Source organism: Falco biarmicus, chromosome 1, assembly GCF_023638135.1.
Source record: "Falco biarmicus isolate bFalBia1 chromosome 1, bFalBia1.pri, whole genome shotgun sequence".
NCBI classification, from domain to species: Eukaryota; Metazoa; Chordata; class Aves; order Falconiformes; family Falconidae; genus Falco; species Falco biarmicus.
Genome location: NC_079288.1, coordinates 79,097,380 through 79,115,224, shown reverse-complemented (window position 1 = coordinate 79,115,224; position 17,845 = coordinate 79,097,380). Strand labels below are relative to the sequence as shown.

The 17,845-nt window shown below is 37.1% G+C and overlaps 1 protein-coding gene across 7 annotated transcripts in view; it reads left to right on the top strand.

Annotated features, from left to right (window-relative positions):
• Positions 1-17,845, top strand: part of HTT (huntingtin) — an 87,672-nt gene that overhangs the window by 36,441 nt on the left and 33,386 nt on the right. For all 7 annotated transcript variants that reach the window (XM_056339133.1, XM_056339123.1, XM_056339170.1 and 4 more), the window contains 16 exons: positions 152-303; positions 723-925; positions 1,774-1,900; positions 2,575-2,702; positions 3,383-3,493; positions 4,063-4,140; positions 4,806-5,029; positions 5,606-5,684; positions 5,818-5,979; positions 6,919-6,974; positions 7,744-7,892; positions 8,463-8,599; positions 10,642-10,758; positions 12,566-12,688; positions 13,221-13,459; positions 14,858-15,000. In XM_056339133.1, coding sequence (XP_056195108.1) covers positions 152-303; positions 723-925; positions 1,774-1,900; positions 2,575-2,702; positions 3,383-3,493; positions 4,063-4,140; positions 4,806-5,029; positions 5,606-5,684; positions 5,818-5,979; positions 6,919-6,974; positions 7,744-7,892; positions 8,463-8,599; positions 10,642-10,758; positions 12,566-12,688; positions 13,221-13,459; positions 14,858-15,000 — 2,228 coding nt within the window. The remainder of the gene's footprint in view (positions 1-151; positions 304-722; positions 926-1,773; positions 1,901-2,574; positions 2,703-3,382; positions 3,494-4,062; positions 4,141-4,805; positions 5,030-5,605; positions 5,685-5,817; positions 5,980-6,918; positions 6,975-7,743; positions 7,893-8,462; positions 8,600-10,641; positions 10,759-12,565; positions 12,689-13,220; positions 13,460-14,857; positions 15,001-17,845) is intronic.

The window sequence follows — 17,845 nt, the reverse complement described above, 5'->3', positions numbered from 1 at the left end:
TTCTACTTCAGTATTAAATGTGTATTTCTGTAGTACTGATTTTCTTTTTTTTTTAGATTAGCAGCCTACTTGACTGTTAGCTTTTTTTAAGACTTTAAACTTACCAAAAGAGGGGAAAAAAAGTCATGACATTCCAAAATTAAACTTCCAGTGTTTCCCAGCCAAGTCCTTCAGATGAAGCTCAGAAGGGCTGCACCATAGGAATGGCTGGCATGGTGCTGTCTCTCCTTTCATCAGCATGGTTTCCACTGGACCTCTCTGCACATCAGGATGCTTTGATTTTGACTGGAAACTTGCTTGCAGGTAAGGCAAAACAAGAAAAGTAGGATTGTCCTGATATTTCTACCATTAGCACCAGAAAGCCTGTATCACCCTGTTCTGATTGCATACAACAAAATACTTGCAAGATTGAGCAGAAGAAGTAAAGAAGGAGCTTCTAGCACCCAGGAGGTCTGAAAAATGTGCCTCCAAGTTGCACATTTCCTCTAGTTGTTAAAGGGAATGTGCAGTATGCTTAGTACAGGCAGGGTGCAAAGAACTAGCATTTTATTAGTGTTTAAAACTATGGCCCTACTGCTGGTTATTAAAATATAGACTCTCTTTTTGCATATAAATTTCTGTTCATATAGAGATGATAACCATATATGCCTCTCAAATTTTCTGATACTTGGTTCCAAGTTTTTTTCTTTCTTTTTCTTTAAATAATGTACTTCCTAATGCAGCAAGTGCTCCCAGGTGCTTAAAGAATCCCTGGAGTGCTGAAGAAGATTCAAACCAAGGTGCTACGAAGCAGGAGGAACCCTGGCCGGCTCTGGCAGATCGAACTCTTGTCACTTTAGTGGAACAGCTCTTTTCTCATCTGCTGAAGGTCATTAATATTTGTGCACATGTAATGGATGATGTTGCGCCTGGCCCAGCAGTAAAGGTATGTATTAAAAATAACTGTTTAACTGTGACTTAAATACTGTTGTGATGCAGACCTCTTCAAGGCTTTGCATTTTAGAGTGCATACAGGTAGCTATCGAATACCTCGATAATATGACTCCACTATGGGTAGGAAAGCAAGTAGCATGAGAAGAACATGCATATTGTTCTTCCACACAGCACGTTTTTCTTTAGTTCTGCAGTGTTTATAATAAAACTTTAAATTTTGAACCTTTTATTCCTGGTGACTTCACTTGAAACATTAATTCAGTGAGGAGTGTGTATAGTAAATTGAGTATTGGATTGCATACTCTGGGAAACATCTGTTGACTTTTGGGTTGGTTGGTTGGCTGGCTGTTACGCACTGAGCTCCTTTTGGGGCTAAAAATAATTCTATCTTTTGAATATGCTGCAAAATATTTTGACTTGTGAAATAGCTTATATGAGGTACTTTCAGGTTTGGAGTTTTGTTTTCGGGCTTTTTTGAGGCATCTGTGTTTTGAGACTGATTTAATTACTAAAGCAGTGTTGCTAGGATGAGTAATTTCTTCGTATTTTAAAAAACCTGAGAATGTTTTTTGACACTCCTTTGATTGGAATCAAAAGAAACTTTAGTCATTGAGCCTTAATTCCATTTCACTGGCTTATGCTGAAGTTGAGAATGCAAGCAGGGAATATATTACACTTCCTTTTCACCCAGGACACGTCCTGAACCTGAGAGCTGAAACATTTTAATTTAACTGACAGTTAAATAAAGGGGAGTTTAAACAAAAGAGGAACATGCTTGTATTTGTGTAGAAGGAAAGCTACTTATGCATACAACATTAATAAAGCTTCTTTTAATTCTAGGCAGCGTTACCTTCTCTCACAAACCCGCCTTCTCTTAGTCCAATTCGGAGGAAGGGGAAAGAGAGGGAGTCTGTCGAACAGGCATCTGTGCCAATGAGCCCTAAAAAGGGTGGTGAAACGAGTCCAGGTAGGCAGGCTTACCCAGTTAACCCTCCCACTGACCATCCCCTCGTAAGTATGGTTATGGCACAGAGAGAAGAAATAAAACTGAATAACTTGTTTTCTGAAGTTTTAGTTCAAAAGTCTGGCAGACCGGCTGTCAGAAGTGTGTTTCACTACTGCATTGCAGGAAAGGCAGCTGTGGGTGTGGGCTTCTATACTGTTTTATTTTTTATGAAAAGTGACTACTTTTCAAAAGCAAGGTAATGCTGAATCCTTTTCCTCACTGTTTTTCTGAATCTACTCTGCTGTTGACTAAAATAAAGAAGCAATTTCTGCATGTATTTCACTTAAAAGAAGTTTGAAAGCTGCTTTGCAACTTTTGGCAGGAGTAGTTTACATTGCTCTTGAAAACAAGATTCTGAGTCTTGAAAACTTTTTTTTTCTTAGTGATGAATGAAGGAAATGGGTATTATTTTTGTGCTGTAAATTGTGCTTGCACTTCAATAGCAAGCCCTCTGGGTTTCTTTTTCTTAGAGGGCTAGTTTCTTGGAATGCTAGTTCATTTTCTAGTTGTATGGCACGTGTGTTTGTAGTTTAAAAATATTCATGCTAATAATTCAGATACAGTAAATTATGTGGAGTATACATGTCATGAGCACCCTAGAAGTATGATGTGCTAATCCATGCTATATTTTTAAGCTACTAGGCAAACTGATGCTACTGGGCCTGTTCCAACAAGTAAATCATCTTCAGTAGGAAGCTTTTATCATCTTCCATCCTATCTGAAGTTATATGATGTCTTGAAAGCAACCCATGCTAATTATAAGGTACTGCATAATATTGTTTGATTGAAATGTGGTTGGGCAGTCACTTAGTGTTTCTTTTTCAACATGGCTCTGCTTGTATTGAGACTCACTTGTTTGCCTGTGTAAACAGTACATCGACAAAAAAAATTCAGAAAAATCACAACCACCACCAATAAAAGCCAAAATAACCCCCTGACAAGCATTGTCACTCTATTACTTGTTTCTCTGCTGTCACTAATTCTGGTACCAAGTGACACTCTGCTGGTTTGGCAGTGCTGAATGTATCCCAGTGTTTGTTCTCTCTCTGGTTTATTCCAGGATGGGTAATCTTTTTCCTCATTAGTTCAGGTAATAGAAGATGCGTTCCCTGGGGGCTTGGTGATCTGATTTGTACACTTCAGGAGGTGTATTCTTATTATGCCTATTATGTTTCTGAGAAATACATTATCCCTTACTCCATTACTTGCCAACATTCTGGGCCTTCCTGGATGTTTTAAATTCCTCAAGCTTACTCAGAATGAAGTCCTGCCTTTCCAGCAATTCATGAAATTCAAGAGAGAGTCTAAGCTGTTAGTGGTGGTGTTTGAACTATGCTGAAGTTTTAGGAAAAAAATCATTTTGTGTCAATATCCATGCTTTTCTGTAATTTTTATTTCCTTGTCAAGTAATTGTTAAAAAAAGTGTTTACTTTTTTGGACCAGGTTACTTTGGATCTCCAGAACAGTAATGAAAAGTTCGGATGTTTCTTACGGTCTGCCTTAGATGTTCTGTCTCAAGTCTTGGAACTTGCTACTCTTCAAGACATTGGAAAGGTATAAGATTTGTGTGTGTTTTCTTTTATAGTTAAGTTGTCCATATCTGTGGTTGTTACTGGGGAAAAAAACACATACTGATTTTAAAATTGGTACTGTTGAGGGAGACAGTAGTCCTGGAAGTGTGCTGCTACAATGTTGGGTAAAGTGCTAAAGCAGATTTTCTAAGTTAAATTGCTTCCGTTGAAAACTGGAGTAACTCTTTTTACTGTTTAAATTTCATGTAGAGTCTTTCCAGCAAAATGACTTGCCTGCAGTCATTCAGTCTTACTATAGTAATATGTTTTAATACTCATGTTAAATATACCAAATGTCAGAAGGCATACTGCTCTCCTTCCTCTCTGTCTTGGTATTTTTTTCTCCTGAACTGTGTGTTGGGTATTGTGGTATTTTAAGACTAGGAGACAAATCTTGCATTTTGATTTCTTTACGTACTTCTACCATTTCCCTTAAATTAATGTAGCTTTACTTAGTAAAAAAGAAAATGTGCTTTTGTCCAGTTTTCATAGTAATGCTTTATATAATGAAGTAAATTTCAATTGAGTGGACCGGTGTTTTTACTTTTCTAGTGTGTAGAAGAAATTTTGGGATACCTAAAATCATGTTTCAACAGAGAACCAACAATGGCAACAGTTTGTGTGCAGCAGGTAAGGAGGTAATTTTTTTTGTGTTACTGGAAGGTTAATTCTGGTATCCTGTGGTTATCAATTGGATACTAAGACTGGCTATTCTTTTAAGTGAAGTGGTGTGAGGAAACTGTAGTGCCCATGTGGAGCAAACAGAGCATGTTTAATTTTCATTGCTTGTAGTGAACCCTGATACCATGTAAATCATATAATTTCTTCTTGAACTGCTTCCAATTCAAAGAACTATTTTAGCTAATGCTCAGAAAAGTTTGTTTCCTACCTTCTCAAATGTGTTTGTAGGCAGTTAACTACATCAAAACCTGGAAAGCAAAGAACTGCCTTGGTGATGGATTTCTTGCAGGCTTCCAGTTAAACATTTGGGTTCAAGTCGTCAGAACTTAATTTTGGTGGGAGAGGCATGCTTTAGTAGATTATTTCGAGTTGTCAAATGGAAATAGCTTCAGTTGCAAAAACAGTCATATCTTTTTGAGTGAGGTATGGATTCTGTCTTTTTCCAGCTTCTTTCTGTCATCTTGTATTTGACTACATGATCCACAGTTTGCACTTTGACCTTTCCTCTGAGGTCCTTTGGGAGGATGAGTTGTCAAGTTGGGGTTTTTTGGTTGGTTTTTTTTTTTTTCCCCTGAAGTGTTAATTTTTTTTTTCCTTCCAATTTTCTTCTGTAGTTACTGAAAACATTGTTTGGGACAAATCTGGCTTCTCAGTACGATGGCTTGTCTTCAAACCCCAACAAAGCTCAAGGCAAAGCTCAACGCTTAGGTTCTTCCAATTTGAGACCTGGTCTCTATCATTATTGCTTCATGGCACCATACACACATTTTACGCAGGCACTTGCTGATGCTAGTCTAAGGAACATGGTTCAGGCTGAGCAGGAACACGATGCTTCAGGGTAACTTTCTTCCCTTAAGATATAATCTTAACTTGAATTAGAATCTCTTTTTATTGTTTTTCATAAATGCAAGTATCATGGGAGAGCTAAGTAACTTGAAATTACAGTGTTGTGTATTATTTATTTCTTGTAGATTTATGCAAAGTAATTTGTGTTGGTAGTGAGATCCTGAATGCAACACTATATTAATTATCACTAATGTGTTTTTCAAATCAAAGCTAAATCATTAAAATGGATATCACTTGTTTTTTAAAAGCATAATAGTTTTAAATGCTTGTATTCAAAACTATTTCATTAATTGGATAATTATAGCAAATAGTAGCCTTAAAGGAAAGGCAGAAGGATGACTAAGCAAAGACGAGAAATTCTTTCTCTACTAGATGCTTGTTGTTCACAAATCTGTGTGATCTGATCATAGTGTGCTGTAGGTTGTCTCTGTTGCTTTTGTTTTCTTAAGATTCTTGAAGCAGTCAAGTAGATAAAGAAAAGCTGCATTCATAAAAATGTGTCTAACGAGTGTGTTTGTGCCTCCATTTTTTTTAATGTATGTGGATTTATTGGGTTTTTTTATGACAGGTGGTTTGATGTGCTGCAAAAAGTTTCTACACAGCTGAAAACTAGCATTACCAGTGCAGCAAAACATCGTGCTGATAAGGTACTTGTATCTATGTACTACCAAAAGAGCTGTACCTTACATTTAAAACATTTTTCTCCTTTTAAAACATAATTTGGTTTTGAATCAGAGATCTGTTCAGATGTTAGATTATTTTAAAATCTCTCTATTCCAGAATGCTATTCACAGTCACATTCGTTTATTTGAACCCCTTGTCATAAAAGCATTGAAACAATATACTACAACAACATCAGTACAGCTGCAGAGACAAGTTCTAGACCTGCTTGCTCAACTGGTCCAGCTACGAGTTAACTACTGTCTTCTGGATTCCGATCAGGTTGGTACCTCGCCATTTTTGCAGATGTGTAATACAGGGATCTCACCAACAGGCTTAGTATTTACAGCAAAAATATTTGCAACAATCAATTCATTGTATTATAGGTGAAAACAAAGACTTAAAGGAAGGTAGGACTCAATTCCCAACCACAAAGAGCTTCAGGTTTCTGGTTTTCTGTTGCATATAAATAGTTGTTGCAGAGCTTAGACAGTAATTTAAGAACTGTTCATTGTTAAAGATTGTCTTTAAGTGTAAGATGATGTGGAAAATACAGTCACTGGTGTCAAATAAAACTTCATTTACAAATACAAATACCTTCTTTCTCCACTGGGAGTATGGACTTCCATATGACTGATAGTGAGCATCATGGTTGAGAACTATTTTTTTTATTTCAATGATGGGGGGAAGCCTGAGGCACATACAGTAGTCTGTGTGGTTGTCCATATAAGCGGTAAATTTGTAACATAAAATAAATTCTATGTGTTTTATTTCTTACAGTATTTTTGGGTTTATAAACTAGTATGAGTTGCAATACGTAACTTTCTTGTAAGTTACGCAGATAAATCTTTTCAACGCATGAATACTTTGGATTTTATTTTGGTTTAGTGCTAGATTTTTGGTTGATTAACTGTAATGCCTCAAATATTGTGTGTTACGTGAGTGAGGAAGTTATACTTTAAAATATATAGGCTGTAGGTAAAATGTTGCATACATTCATGCAAACTGGATTAAGCTCTAATGTCAACAAGATTCCCAGCATCATTTGTAACTTAGAGGGAACGCTTCATTACATACTAGAATGAACTAGAAGTATAAATGATTTTCAGTGCCTGTCTTCCCTTTCTCTCCTTCCAAAACACAAACTTTTATAAATCTATCAAAACAGTTTCAAATGGGAATTAATGTCTCTGTGTCTGTTGTACACTTTATTCTCTCTAGGTGTTTATTGGATTTGTGCTAAAGCAGTTTGAATACATTGAAGTAGGACAGTTCAGGTATGAAACAAGCAAAGATCCTTTGAATAGTGTGGGTTTACAACTGTCTTACTCTGAGGCGTGTAGTGATTAGTTTTGCTGGGTATTTCTGCCTTACAAGAAAGAGAGTTACCTTCTGAGCAATGTGCATGTTTATTCTCTGGCTCCAGTGGTAGCCCTTTCAGATGATTTAGGTTCCATATGGCTGAAGAAGTTAGGAAGTAGCATGGGAAAAAAAAAATCCCAAGCTACGTTGTTGGTATGTTGTAAAACCATTCCTTTGGAGGCACACACCCCCGCCCACCAAGCAATGCTTTCAGGAATCAGCACTTCATTGCTAGGACTCACTTGCTGAAGGGAGAGCTACTTCTTCCAATTGTGGATTCACTGTGAACCTGTGTGTGTTCTGATCACCTGGTACATTTTGTATAGTACCTAATTGATCATAAGCAATGCAGTGGAATTTTTGTCAGCTATTTCTGTTTTTTCTCCCACTTGAGTTTGTATAAAGAGATAAGTGGGTTTTTTGCTTTGTGGGTCTCCTACAGAAATACTCCAATGTGTGTTGTGCATTAGATATATGTTACTAATATTAGTAACTGTATAATGGTCAAAGTCTGAAAGAAATCCTTTGGGGGAAAAAACCCATATTAAAGGACAGGGCACAGAAATTTTAGAAATACTGTATGAAAGCAGAGTAACTTAAAGAAAAAATCTTATTGTGAGAAGATTGATTTTTACTAAACAAAGTTGTACAATTCAAACTTGACACTTCATTTTTTGTTTTCAGGGAGTCTGAAGCAATTATTCCTAATATCTTTTTTTTCCTGGTGTTGCTATCTTATGAGCGGTATCATTCCAAACAGATAATTGGAATTCCTAAGATCATTCAGCTGTGTGATGGTATCATGGCCAGTGAAAGGAAAGCTGTTACACATGGTAATTAAAAATAATAAATGTACTAACACTAATATTAGTTCAGCAATAAAAACATTTAATAGTTTTAAATAAAAAAAAGTATTCCTTTCAGGAAGTTTGTTGTACCCTACTAACACTGCTACCCCATATTTTGTGTTGTATGTAATAGCAAAAAAGCTTTTATTTGAAACTTTATTGGGTAGTAAGTTCACAACATATCAGTACTTGTAAAGGTTTTGATTTTAATTTTTAGTCCCCTTCCCTTTCCCTCTACCTTCAGCCTTTAAGTAGAAGCACCTCTCATACTTGCCATTGATTCTGCTGAGAAATACCTTATAAAAATACCTGTTTTAGCTCTGACAATGGGCAAATGTGTGCATAATATACATTTTCTAGTAGAAGTAAAAAGGTAGACATCATTATGCATTATAAGTTTGCGTTTTGTGTTTGGGTTTGTTTTTTTAGGGATGGGTAAAACCTTCAATAAATTAAAGTACAGTTTACTTTTAGTAGCTGAACTGTTAGAACAAGAAAAAACTGTTCAAGAGTGACTTGACTCGTATTAAAACAAAAAAAAAAATCTTGTTTCAGCAATACCAGCTCTGCAACCCATCGTTCATGATCTGTTTGTGTTAAGGGGAACAAATAAAGCTGATGCTGGGAAAGAGTTGGAAACACAGAAAGAGGTGGTAGTGTCAATGCTGCTGAGACTTATTCAGTACCATCAGGTAAGAGAGGAGGGAAGAGTGTCCCTGATGTGGCCTATAAAAGGGTAACATTGCTTTGACTGCTAAAAATGTATCAGGCAGTATTAATGATTTTCTATACAAAACATTAATAGCCTGAACCTGTGTGATCTTTCCTGATAGAAGGAGTATGCAAGGATTTTTTTAGGGATAGGGGAAAGGTTCTGCACTACAAACTAATATTTCAAGTCAAATAACATGTCTGTGGGATTTTATAGTCAAGCCTAGGTAACAAAGCACTGAAAAGCTCCAGTTAAGATCACGGTCTTGGTTGTCTTGCAGGTTGAATAAACAGAAGGTTAAGAGTTGTAATAAATTAGCATTCAAGAAACTTAAGAGTGGGGGTAAAAGTGGAAGAGAGGACAGAATTACAAGTAGGATACATGCTGCATTGAAGTGATTTAGGTATTGCTGTACAACAGCAAAATCTTCAATAACATGTAAAAACATAAATTATTTGAATAGTGTAATGAAACGGGTACTTAGACAGCACTGATTACTTTGCCCCAGACCTCACGGGTCTGGAAAACATGTTTCTGCATTGTAGGAGTATAAGAATGACTTTTTCCAATACACTTTGTTTAAAAGAAAAACATAAAAGTAATTTTAAGAGAAGTGACATAATTAGCATGTGATCTTATTGCTTATTCAGGTGCTTAACAAACTTAATGTGCTTTTCCTTTCATCATGTGAAAATGCAGTTCTAGCATATGCTAATGTAAGCAATGTATTTTCTGAGAATAGTTGGGGGGGGAAAAAAGTCAGTACATTTTGCCAAAATAATTTGTTAGAACTACATGTTCAGATTGGGGTAATTTTGTGTATCCACATTTTCTTTTGAATTTGTAGTTTTATAATCATGAAATGGCTAATATTAACTATATGAAATGACACACTGTAGACACATGATGTGAAATAGTGAATAACTTCGTGTTACATAAGGTACTGCAATTGCTAGCAGATACCCTTCTGACACCTATTTAACCTATTAAAGACTACCCATGCGCTGCTCTTCCCACATCATCCCATTTGTAATTCTTTCTCTGTCCTGCTCTGCTGGTGCAGTACTTACGAACTAACCTTTGGGCAGTTCTGTTGTTTCCCTGGCTGTGGCTGGGATGTTCTGCAGTGGTGTCCCTGTAATTTGAGAGGCTCCAAGTGCTGTAGCCTTTAACTTTTTTCTGTTACAAATGTAGCTGCTGTCCATGGAGCTCCACAGTTCAAGTTATTCAGCCCACAATTTCTCTTATCTCCTCTCCCATGAGAAAGCTTTTTGGGAAGAATCTGGTCATCTTTTTTTTTCACTTTTTTTTAATTGGCTGCATTTCTGAATCTGAATTACTTGAATTTCTTCTACAGGTGCTCTAACTGGTTTTCTGAACCAGATTCTTCTGTCCCACTTTACAGTCCATATATTAACATTCCTGCTTGCTACGTTGTTGACCCGTCTGTCCTTGAAAGTGTAGTCTCTATAACCCTCACACATAAAACGTGTTCAGCTACTACAAGTGATCCTTGCTGTTGCTGTGCTCCATTATATGAAAGTGACGTATCTCAAGTGAACAAGCTCTATTAAAAATGTCTGTTTTGTTTCTTGACCAAATTTAAGTTTTGAGCTGAAGAAAGAATATACATGTGGGAAATTCCTTTCTTCCTTCCTCTCCTTTTTTCTTGAGTATGTGATGTAGCACTTACATATACTATGCTTTTTTCAGTTGTTTGAGCAGTCTTTTGACAAATGCCATTTAAAAAGGACCAAGAAAGCATATTTTTCTAGTTTATAAAAAGTAACTGGAAAATACTTTTTTTTTTACCAAAAAAAAAAAAAAAAGGCATAACTAAGAACAAGCTTTTAACCTGAAAATCGAGTTTGGAAATGTTGATTTCTCATGTGGTTTTTCTTTGCTTTTTGGCAGATGGATGAAACACTAAATATTTTTCCCACTAGTGTATTACTTCTGTATTACTTAAACGTTTTCTGTTAGTGTGGGTATTTACTTGCATTCTTTTGGACTTTTCTTCAGGTGCTGGAAATGTTCATCTTAGTATTGCAACAATGTCATAAAGAAAATGAAGACAAATGGAAAAGATTGTCCCGGCAAATAGCTGACATTATTCTCCCAATGCTTGCAAAACAACAGGTTATTATATGAATTTTTAAATCTATAAACATCTAAAATAATATTTGTATCAATAATGGCTTTGGGTATTTGATTTTTTTATACGAAGACAGATTTTCTTGAAGATGTGGTTGGCATATCTGAAAAAATTACTGCAAGGTAAACTAGTCTTTGAAGTGATGAAGGTGGTATTTAAATGCATGAAGTATGTGCAGTATCTTTAAGACTGTTTACAGAAGCAGCTCGTTCTACTTCTCTTACATACATGATTGTATCGGAGTGCTTACTAAATGGTGTGAAGATTCTCCCGTGTTTTTAGAATGTCAAAATTACATTTTTTTGTAACTGCAGTGGGTCTAATTGCATTTTTTCTTCAGTGAGGGGAATGGAAAGACATAGTGTGAAACTGCGTTAATAAATTGCAGCATCATGACATAGTTGGGGTTGAAATGGACCCCTGGATGCTGCCTTCACCTCAAAGTAGGGTCTACTGGAGCAGGTTGCTTAGGACCATGTCCAATCAGGTTTTGACAGTCTCTGAGGATGGAGCCTCCATAACCTCTCTGGGCAACCTCATCTAGTGTCTGAGCATGCTCACAGGCAGAAAACAAATAAATAAAAACAGTGTTTCAGTGTAATTTCTTGCATTTCAACTTGTGCCTTTTGCCTTCCATCCTAGAACTGGATACCACTGAAAAGATTCTGGCTCTTTCTTCTGTACTTTCATTGTCTCCTCCTCCCACTTCCCCCAGTCAGAAAGTCAGATACTTGTGCACGTTGTTCAGCCGGGACAAGGCTCAGGGTGACCTTTATCAATCTCAGCTGTCCCTACAACAGATGTTCCAAGCCAAGTGCTAGACTCTCTCTGGTGTGTGCATGTTTTTCTTTCCTTCCCCAACGTGCAGTGCAGTGAGTAGACCCCTTGTATCTGGAAAGAAAAGATGACTCCTTTTAGGAGAAAGATTCCCACCCCCCCTCCCCAAGTGCTGCTCCCTGAGCAACAGAGGACTTGACTTTGATACAGCTTTCCTGGAATTAGAAACACTTACTTCAAGGATAAAAAGTGAAACTAGTGAAACTGTGCCCTTAATGTTCTTTACTGCATAATGGCAGATCCCTACTCCCGGGAGGATACCTCATGGCTGGAGAGAGTGGGCAGTTACTGTAGATCAGACAACAGGTTTTGAGCAAAGCTAAAATGTTGGCAGATTCATACAAAATAACAGCAATTTCAATCTGTGCATGTGCTCAACTATGAAATTATTTAAACAAGCTAGGGTCATCCAGATTGGTCCAGTCCTTTGCTTTTTGCAGTTGATTATTTTATAATTTATCTAAAAACCTCATCAAGTGTCCTACCTCTGTTGCTGCAGTGTAATACCATTGTAACTGTTCCCTTTTCAGATGATTAGGAATGTTTTTTTCCTAGTTACCTGCTTAAATCTATGCACAGCCAGTATTGCTTTCTATAAATATGCCTGGTAGGATGTGTAGGGAGGCGAAAAGTTTTTTAAATTTTATGACAAGTCAGTCTTCTGGTCTCATTCTCTGAATATGACGTATTTATCCTGATAAAATATGTGGTATGTATATCGAATTTTTTTGTGTGTCAGTATTCTCAAAGCCCCTGTGTCAGAAGGACTGCAATGAAAATTTACCTTTCATAGCTTTTAGTTGCTCTGAATTTTGTACTGTAAAGGACAGTTTTATTACACAAAGGTGGTCATAAAAATGTTTAAAACATGAAATGGTAATTTTAAAATAATAAATAAATAAATAAAGGCAGTTACCTTTAGTTACAAATTAGTTTTGTGTTTTTCTTTTACAGATGCATATAGACTCTCATGATGCTCTGGGAGTATTGAACACTTTGTTTGAAATTTTGGCTCCTTCATCCCTTCGCCCTGTGGACATGCTTTTAAGGAGTATGTTTGTTACTCCTAAAACAATGGTAAGCAGTTGTTTCCAGAGAAGAGAGAATCTGGTGTATTTCATGCAAAACAAAAGAGCACGTGTTTCTCTTTCTGAATTTGCAATGTGGCGTTAAAGTACCTGCAGTGGATTTTAGGAAATAATTGGTTAGAACTAATGTGACTTACCAACTGGGAGCACTTCATACAAGAACGTTCTGCTTATGGATTATTTGCCTTCATTTTGTATTTTGAGGATCAGGAACATAGAGAAACATACTGTCATAATGAATTCTAGAATGCAATTTAATAGATAGTCACATTTTCCTGTATTAGTGCCGTTTTTATAGTTGAGAGCTTGTTTAACAGAGTGAATGTAAGCTTGACAGTTACCACAAGAATAGCATTTTGGAAGATATAAACATAAATGTTATTTCCTGCTTGCTCCATTCTGAAAAGGGTGTGATTTTGTACAACAGTTAATGAAAGTGTTAATGTATTTGAATTCGTTCCTATGTTGTGTTGTTTCACTTCAAAAGTACTCAATTTTATGCATTTTTGTGTTTGTGTTAGGCATCAGTGAGCACTGTCCAGCTATGGATTTCTGGAATTTTAGCTATCCTTAGAGTTCTGATTTCACAGTCAACAGAAGACATCGTTCTATCCCGTATACAAGAGCTTTCCTTCTCACCATATCTGATTTCATGTCAAGCAATTAACAGACTGAGACATGGAGAAAATAATGTATCTGCACCAGAGGATCGCACTGAGGTTAAACAGGCTAAATATCTTCCTGAAGAGACATTTTCTAGGTATGTTGTTTTTGAATAATTAAGGGGAAAGATTAAGATTTGAGAAATCACAAATATATTGGGCAATATATACACATGTAGAACTGTTATCTGATAGGAATAAAGTCTGTTAATGAGTTGATATGGGAGGAGTGAGTGTGGAGGAGGGAATGATGAGATGGAGAGCAGAGGGAGGAGATGAGCGGTTTGTAGTAGGGACTTCGGATTGTTCCGATGCCTCTTCTCAAGCCAAGTGAAGAACCTCATGGAGCTGTTAAAATGTATGAATCCTGGACTTACTTAAACTGGGTCTAAAAACTTAACTAGTTAATCCTTTCCTTCCTGTGAGGGGACTGAAAGATGAGTCATCCCCTTAGCAGAAGCCCTGATTTTTCTGCTACAATCCTGGTAGCAGACAGATTCAAATCTAGTAAGTTAGTCCTGCTTTCTATTTCCTATTTTTAAGGAACAAATGGCTTTGTGTAGTTGGCTTTCCATACCGATGTCTTCAGTGTGACAGACTTCAGGCAAAAGAATTGTGGAGAGATGGCAATTGTATTATGCTGCCACAGTGCTTGTCTTCAAGGCATTATGCTCTTATGTGGTGGGAAGCATTTTAATTAGCTATTTGTTTAAGAAAATGAGAACTTCTTACTTAAGTATGGAACTTCACATAGAAATAACTTGGTGTTTCTTACTCAGCTCATTGATGAGGATGATGGGTAGAGGGAAAAGGGGCTTCTGGACTCCCTTAATGTGACATCATGTCCAACAGGAATGACTTGAGGAATGATTATGGCAAGGAGGATGGATGTCGTTACTCAAATGCCCTTATTTGGTGTGTGGATTTGTTTGGGGGGGGTGTGTGTTGTGAATTAGGGTTTTTTTGTTGTTGGGGTTTTTTATGTTTGGGTTCCACACCCCCATCCATACCACTCCCCAGGCTGGGGGTTTGATATGGAACCTGTTCGGTAGAGTATAGATAGATGAGGCTTTAAAAAGCTGAATTACTGTGACATGCAGTTACCCCTTCTCAGCTGAGCTGCAGTAACTGTCATGGTGTGTTTTAGCTCACTGCAAATCACTGTTAAGACACTATAGCACTTTTTGAATCTTTGCTGTGTGAGGTGGGGCTGGTATGTGCGTGCTATCATGACTTTAGCTAATGAGTAAATAACCCAGATCCAATATCTAATATGTAATTAAGTGCTTGTGATCATCTCTCCATACTTATAGCATCATATTTGGTTTAGGTCGACCTGTTCTGTAGCATTTAATTTGGCATCCTATTGGGGATGAATGGACAAGGTCTTCGTATTTTATTTTTTCAAACTTAGAGTTTCATGGGCAAACCTCATCTTATCCTGAAAGATGTTGTGTTAATAGTTTTTCTGTTGATTGTATATGTGATTTTTCAAGGTTCTTATTACAACTGGTTGGCATTCTACTGGAAGATATTGTTACCAAACAATTGAGAGTGGACATGAATGAACAGCAACATACTTTCTACTGCCAGGAGCTGGGCACGCTGCTTATGTGCTTAATACATATCTTCAAATCAGGTATTACTTTAAATACTGCCTTGTGCTGTAGCATACAGTGACAGAATGGTTTTTCAGTTGAGACAATTGTTGAATGCATCGAACTACTGAGAAGGAATACATAGGTGCTAAGGGCATAAAGAACCTCCCAAACTTTGTGCTTGTGCATGCAGGTCACACTTTTCACAGTTCTTCTGTCTATGTGGAACAAAATGTAACTAGTGACTTTTTATTTCTCCTTTTAACTGTCTAAAACTTTCCACTCCAAAAATGCAAAGCATTCCAAATTTTGGTCTGTATTTCTCATGGTGTTTCTCGCTTTGGAGGTTGGTAGTTATGTCCAGGCTTAAAATACTGAGTTAAAGACCGCTGGCTCGGGCTCATGACAGGGTAGGTTCCTGTTCTTTGTCATAATTAATAAAAACATTTTTAAAAAAACCCAAACCCGAAATGAAACAAACAACCAAAACCAGAAAAGTAGGAGAAGTAGTACTGTTCCACCTCACTGGTCTTGAGCTCCTTTCTTCAGGTTTGGGAATTCTGCCATAGGCATCTTCTGCTAGATGCCCAGTCTCTGGCCTTTTGGTAATTACTTAGTCAGCGTGATTTCTTGGTCTTATTTTCTGAATAGTGTCACTATATTCAGTTTCTTTTATTCTTTCTTTACTATGACTGTTCTTCTTTGCCTTCTAATTTTCAGCCTGCAGCTGAAATCCAACCGTGGATTACAGTAGTGGTGCCAAGACCTTTTAAATTGCATCCAAGTCCCCGGTTGTTCACAGACTCCCTTACAGATACTGGACAAGGAACTGGCCTTGAAACACCCTGAGAACCTGGCCTGTAAAATGGGAGTTACAGTACTTCACTACTAGCAGATGTGCATAACAACAAAAGTGCTTACAGAATACTATTATTAGACGTTTAACATGATTCTATGCTACACTGTATCCCAACAACCTCTAATCTTTTTTCTTTTTAAGCTCTTCCTACAGAGTTCAGTCCTTTCTTGAGGAAAAAAAACTCCTGAGTTCTATTCCTGTTGTTGCAGCTACCTGCTTCTTGCAAACATAAGTATTGTAGGTGTAGGCCTTAAAAAAAAAAAAGTGCTGATGGAAGTGTTCAGGTCTTCAACTAGTTCTCTGTCAAAGCCCAAAGCTTCTGCATTGCCTTGATCTAACTTCCAGTAGCTTTACTCCTCCTCATCTTCAGTGACAGTAACAGGTAGAAAAGTGATTGGGAAACTAATTGAGTTATGTTGTGAGAGTTTGTGCAGCCATGGTAGATGATGTTTTGTCTTTTGACTTGTCAGAAGAGAGCTTTGGTTTAAGAAACAAAGCCCTGCAAACATTGGTTCTTGCCACAAAGACTCCAGGACTGTGTGTGAAGAGGCACAAAATACAGTGATAGTGACCAGAGCCTTCCTTGATCTTTGTTTTAAGCCTGCTTTAGGGCACAAGACTCAAGATGTAGCGAGTAATAGTTCTCTTTTCCCATGCGTCTGTTACGATAATAACTGTTTATGCTATTATATTATGTTATGGAGAAACATTTGAAACACATACTGTAACAAGTAACTTATTCCAAATCACCTTAGCATAAGTGATTAAGTGATGTCAAGCCAAGGCCAATGAAATCAGAAAATCAAACTGGTGATTGAAATCAGGGAAGTGGATTCTTCCACAGTGGGAACTGGGCATAATGGGAAGGGAAGGCTCGGCTAGTTCTGCCGCAGCGACTGGCTTCCAAGCTGCACTATGAGTGCTGCCAGGAACTAGGTAGAAACTTACATGTAAAATTAAAATTAAAATAATATTAAAATGTTTATGCAGAGCACTGTGGTATGTGTATTGTGTGATCTTTAGAAAGTAGTTCAATGTAAGACTACGAACCAACCCTAACTACTAGTAGTAATGTGGTTGCTTTATATGGTATAACAGAGTAGAAGGAAAGTTATTCAGACACCTGGGCTGTATTTTCATGTCATAACATTTTCTTTCAGGTTTAGGCTTAGGGTTAACTAAGTGCCTGCCTTTGTAATACTTTCATTCGGTTAAGTTCTCTATAATTTTTTTTTCTCTGTAAATTGTATTCTCCTAATTACAAGTGCAGCTTATAGTGATTTGTGTCTGGGAATGTAGACTAAGGTATTCTATCATTTTTCACCACTTCTCTACTTGGATGTTTTGTCTTCTCACCCATCAGTGTTTTGTTCTTTTGGTTTTTTTTTTTCCAAAATATGGGCAGTGCTGACTCCTATGTATTCAGCTATAGGAAGCTGCAAGATTAGAAATAAACATTTTCAGTGTGCTACTTTGAAGTTAGTAGAAATAAGTCATAGACAAAGCGAAAAGATTAGCATGCTGTGGCTTTCATGACTGTAGAAGGTCACTAGATGGTGCAATTACTGCAAATGCAAGAATCTGGAATGGTAATAGCAATGGCTTGCTAGTATGGAACCTGAGTTTTGAGGCTCAGTTATTTTTCCCATTCTTTGCTATTTACATTGTGTATTTATTGGTCCTAGGGGTGGCTTAAACTGGTCCACATGGCTGTGGAATTTACAGCTTCATTCTTCTTTATATCCACAAGGCAAGCAAGCAACACTAGAGATCTCTTTCATTATTATGATTAGCTTTTGGTTTCTAACTGGTTCTGAAAAAAACCCCCCACTTTTCCCCATGATCTTAGCTTCTCACAGAAACTAAAAAAATCTTGTGCCTTTAGACAGCTTTTAAGTTTATCCATTTTCCTTGTTTTCCCACCCTTCATTTTGACATATGAATACAGAATCAGCAAGTCAGAAAGCAAAATTCAGCTTTTGTGCTGAGTTTTCCATATGCAGGGTTCTCCACTTAAAAACATTTTC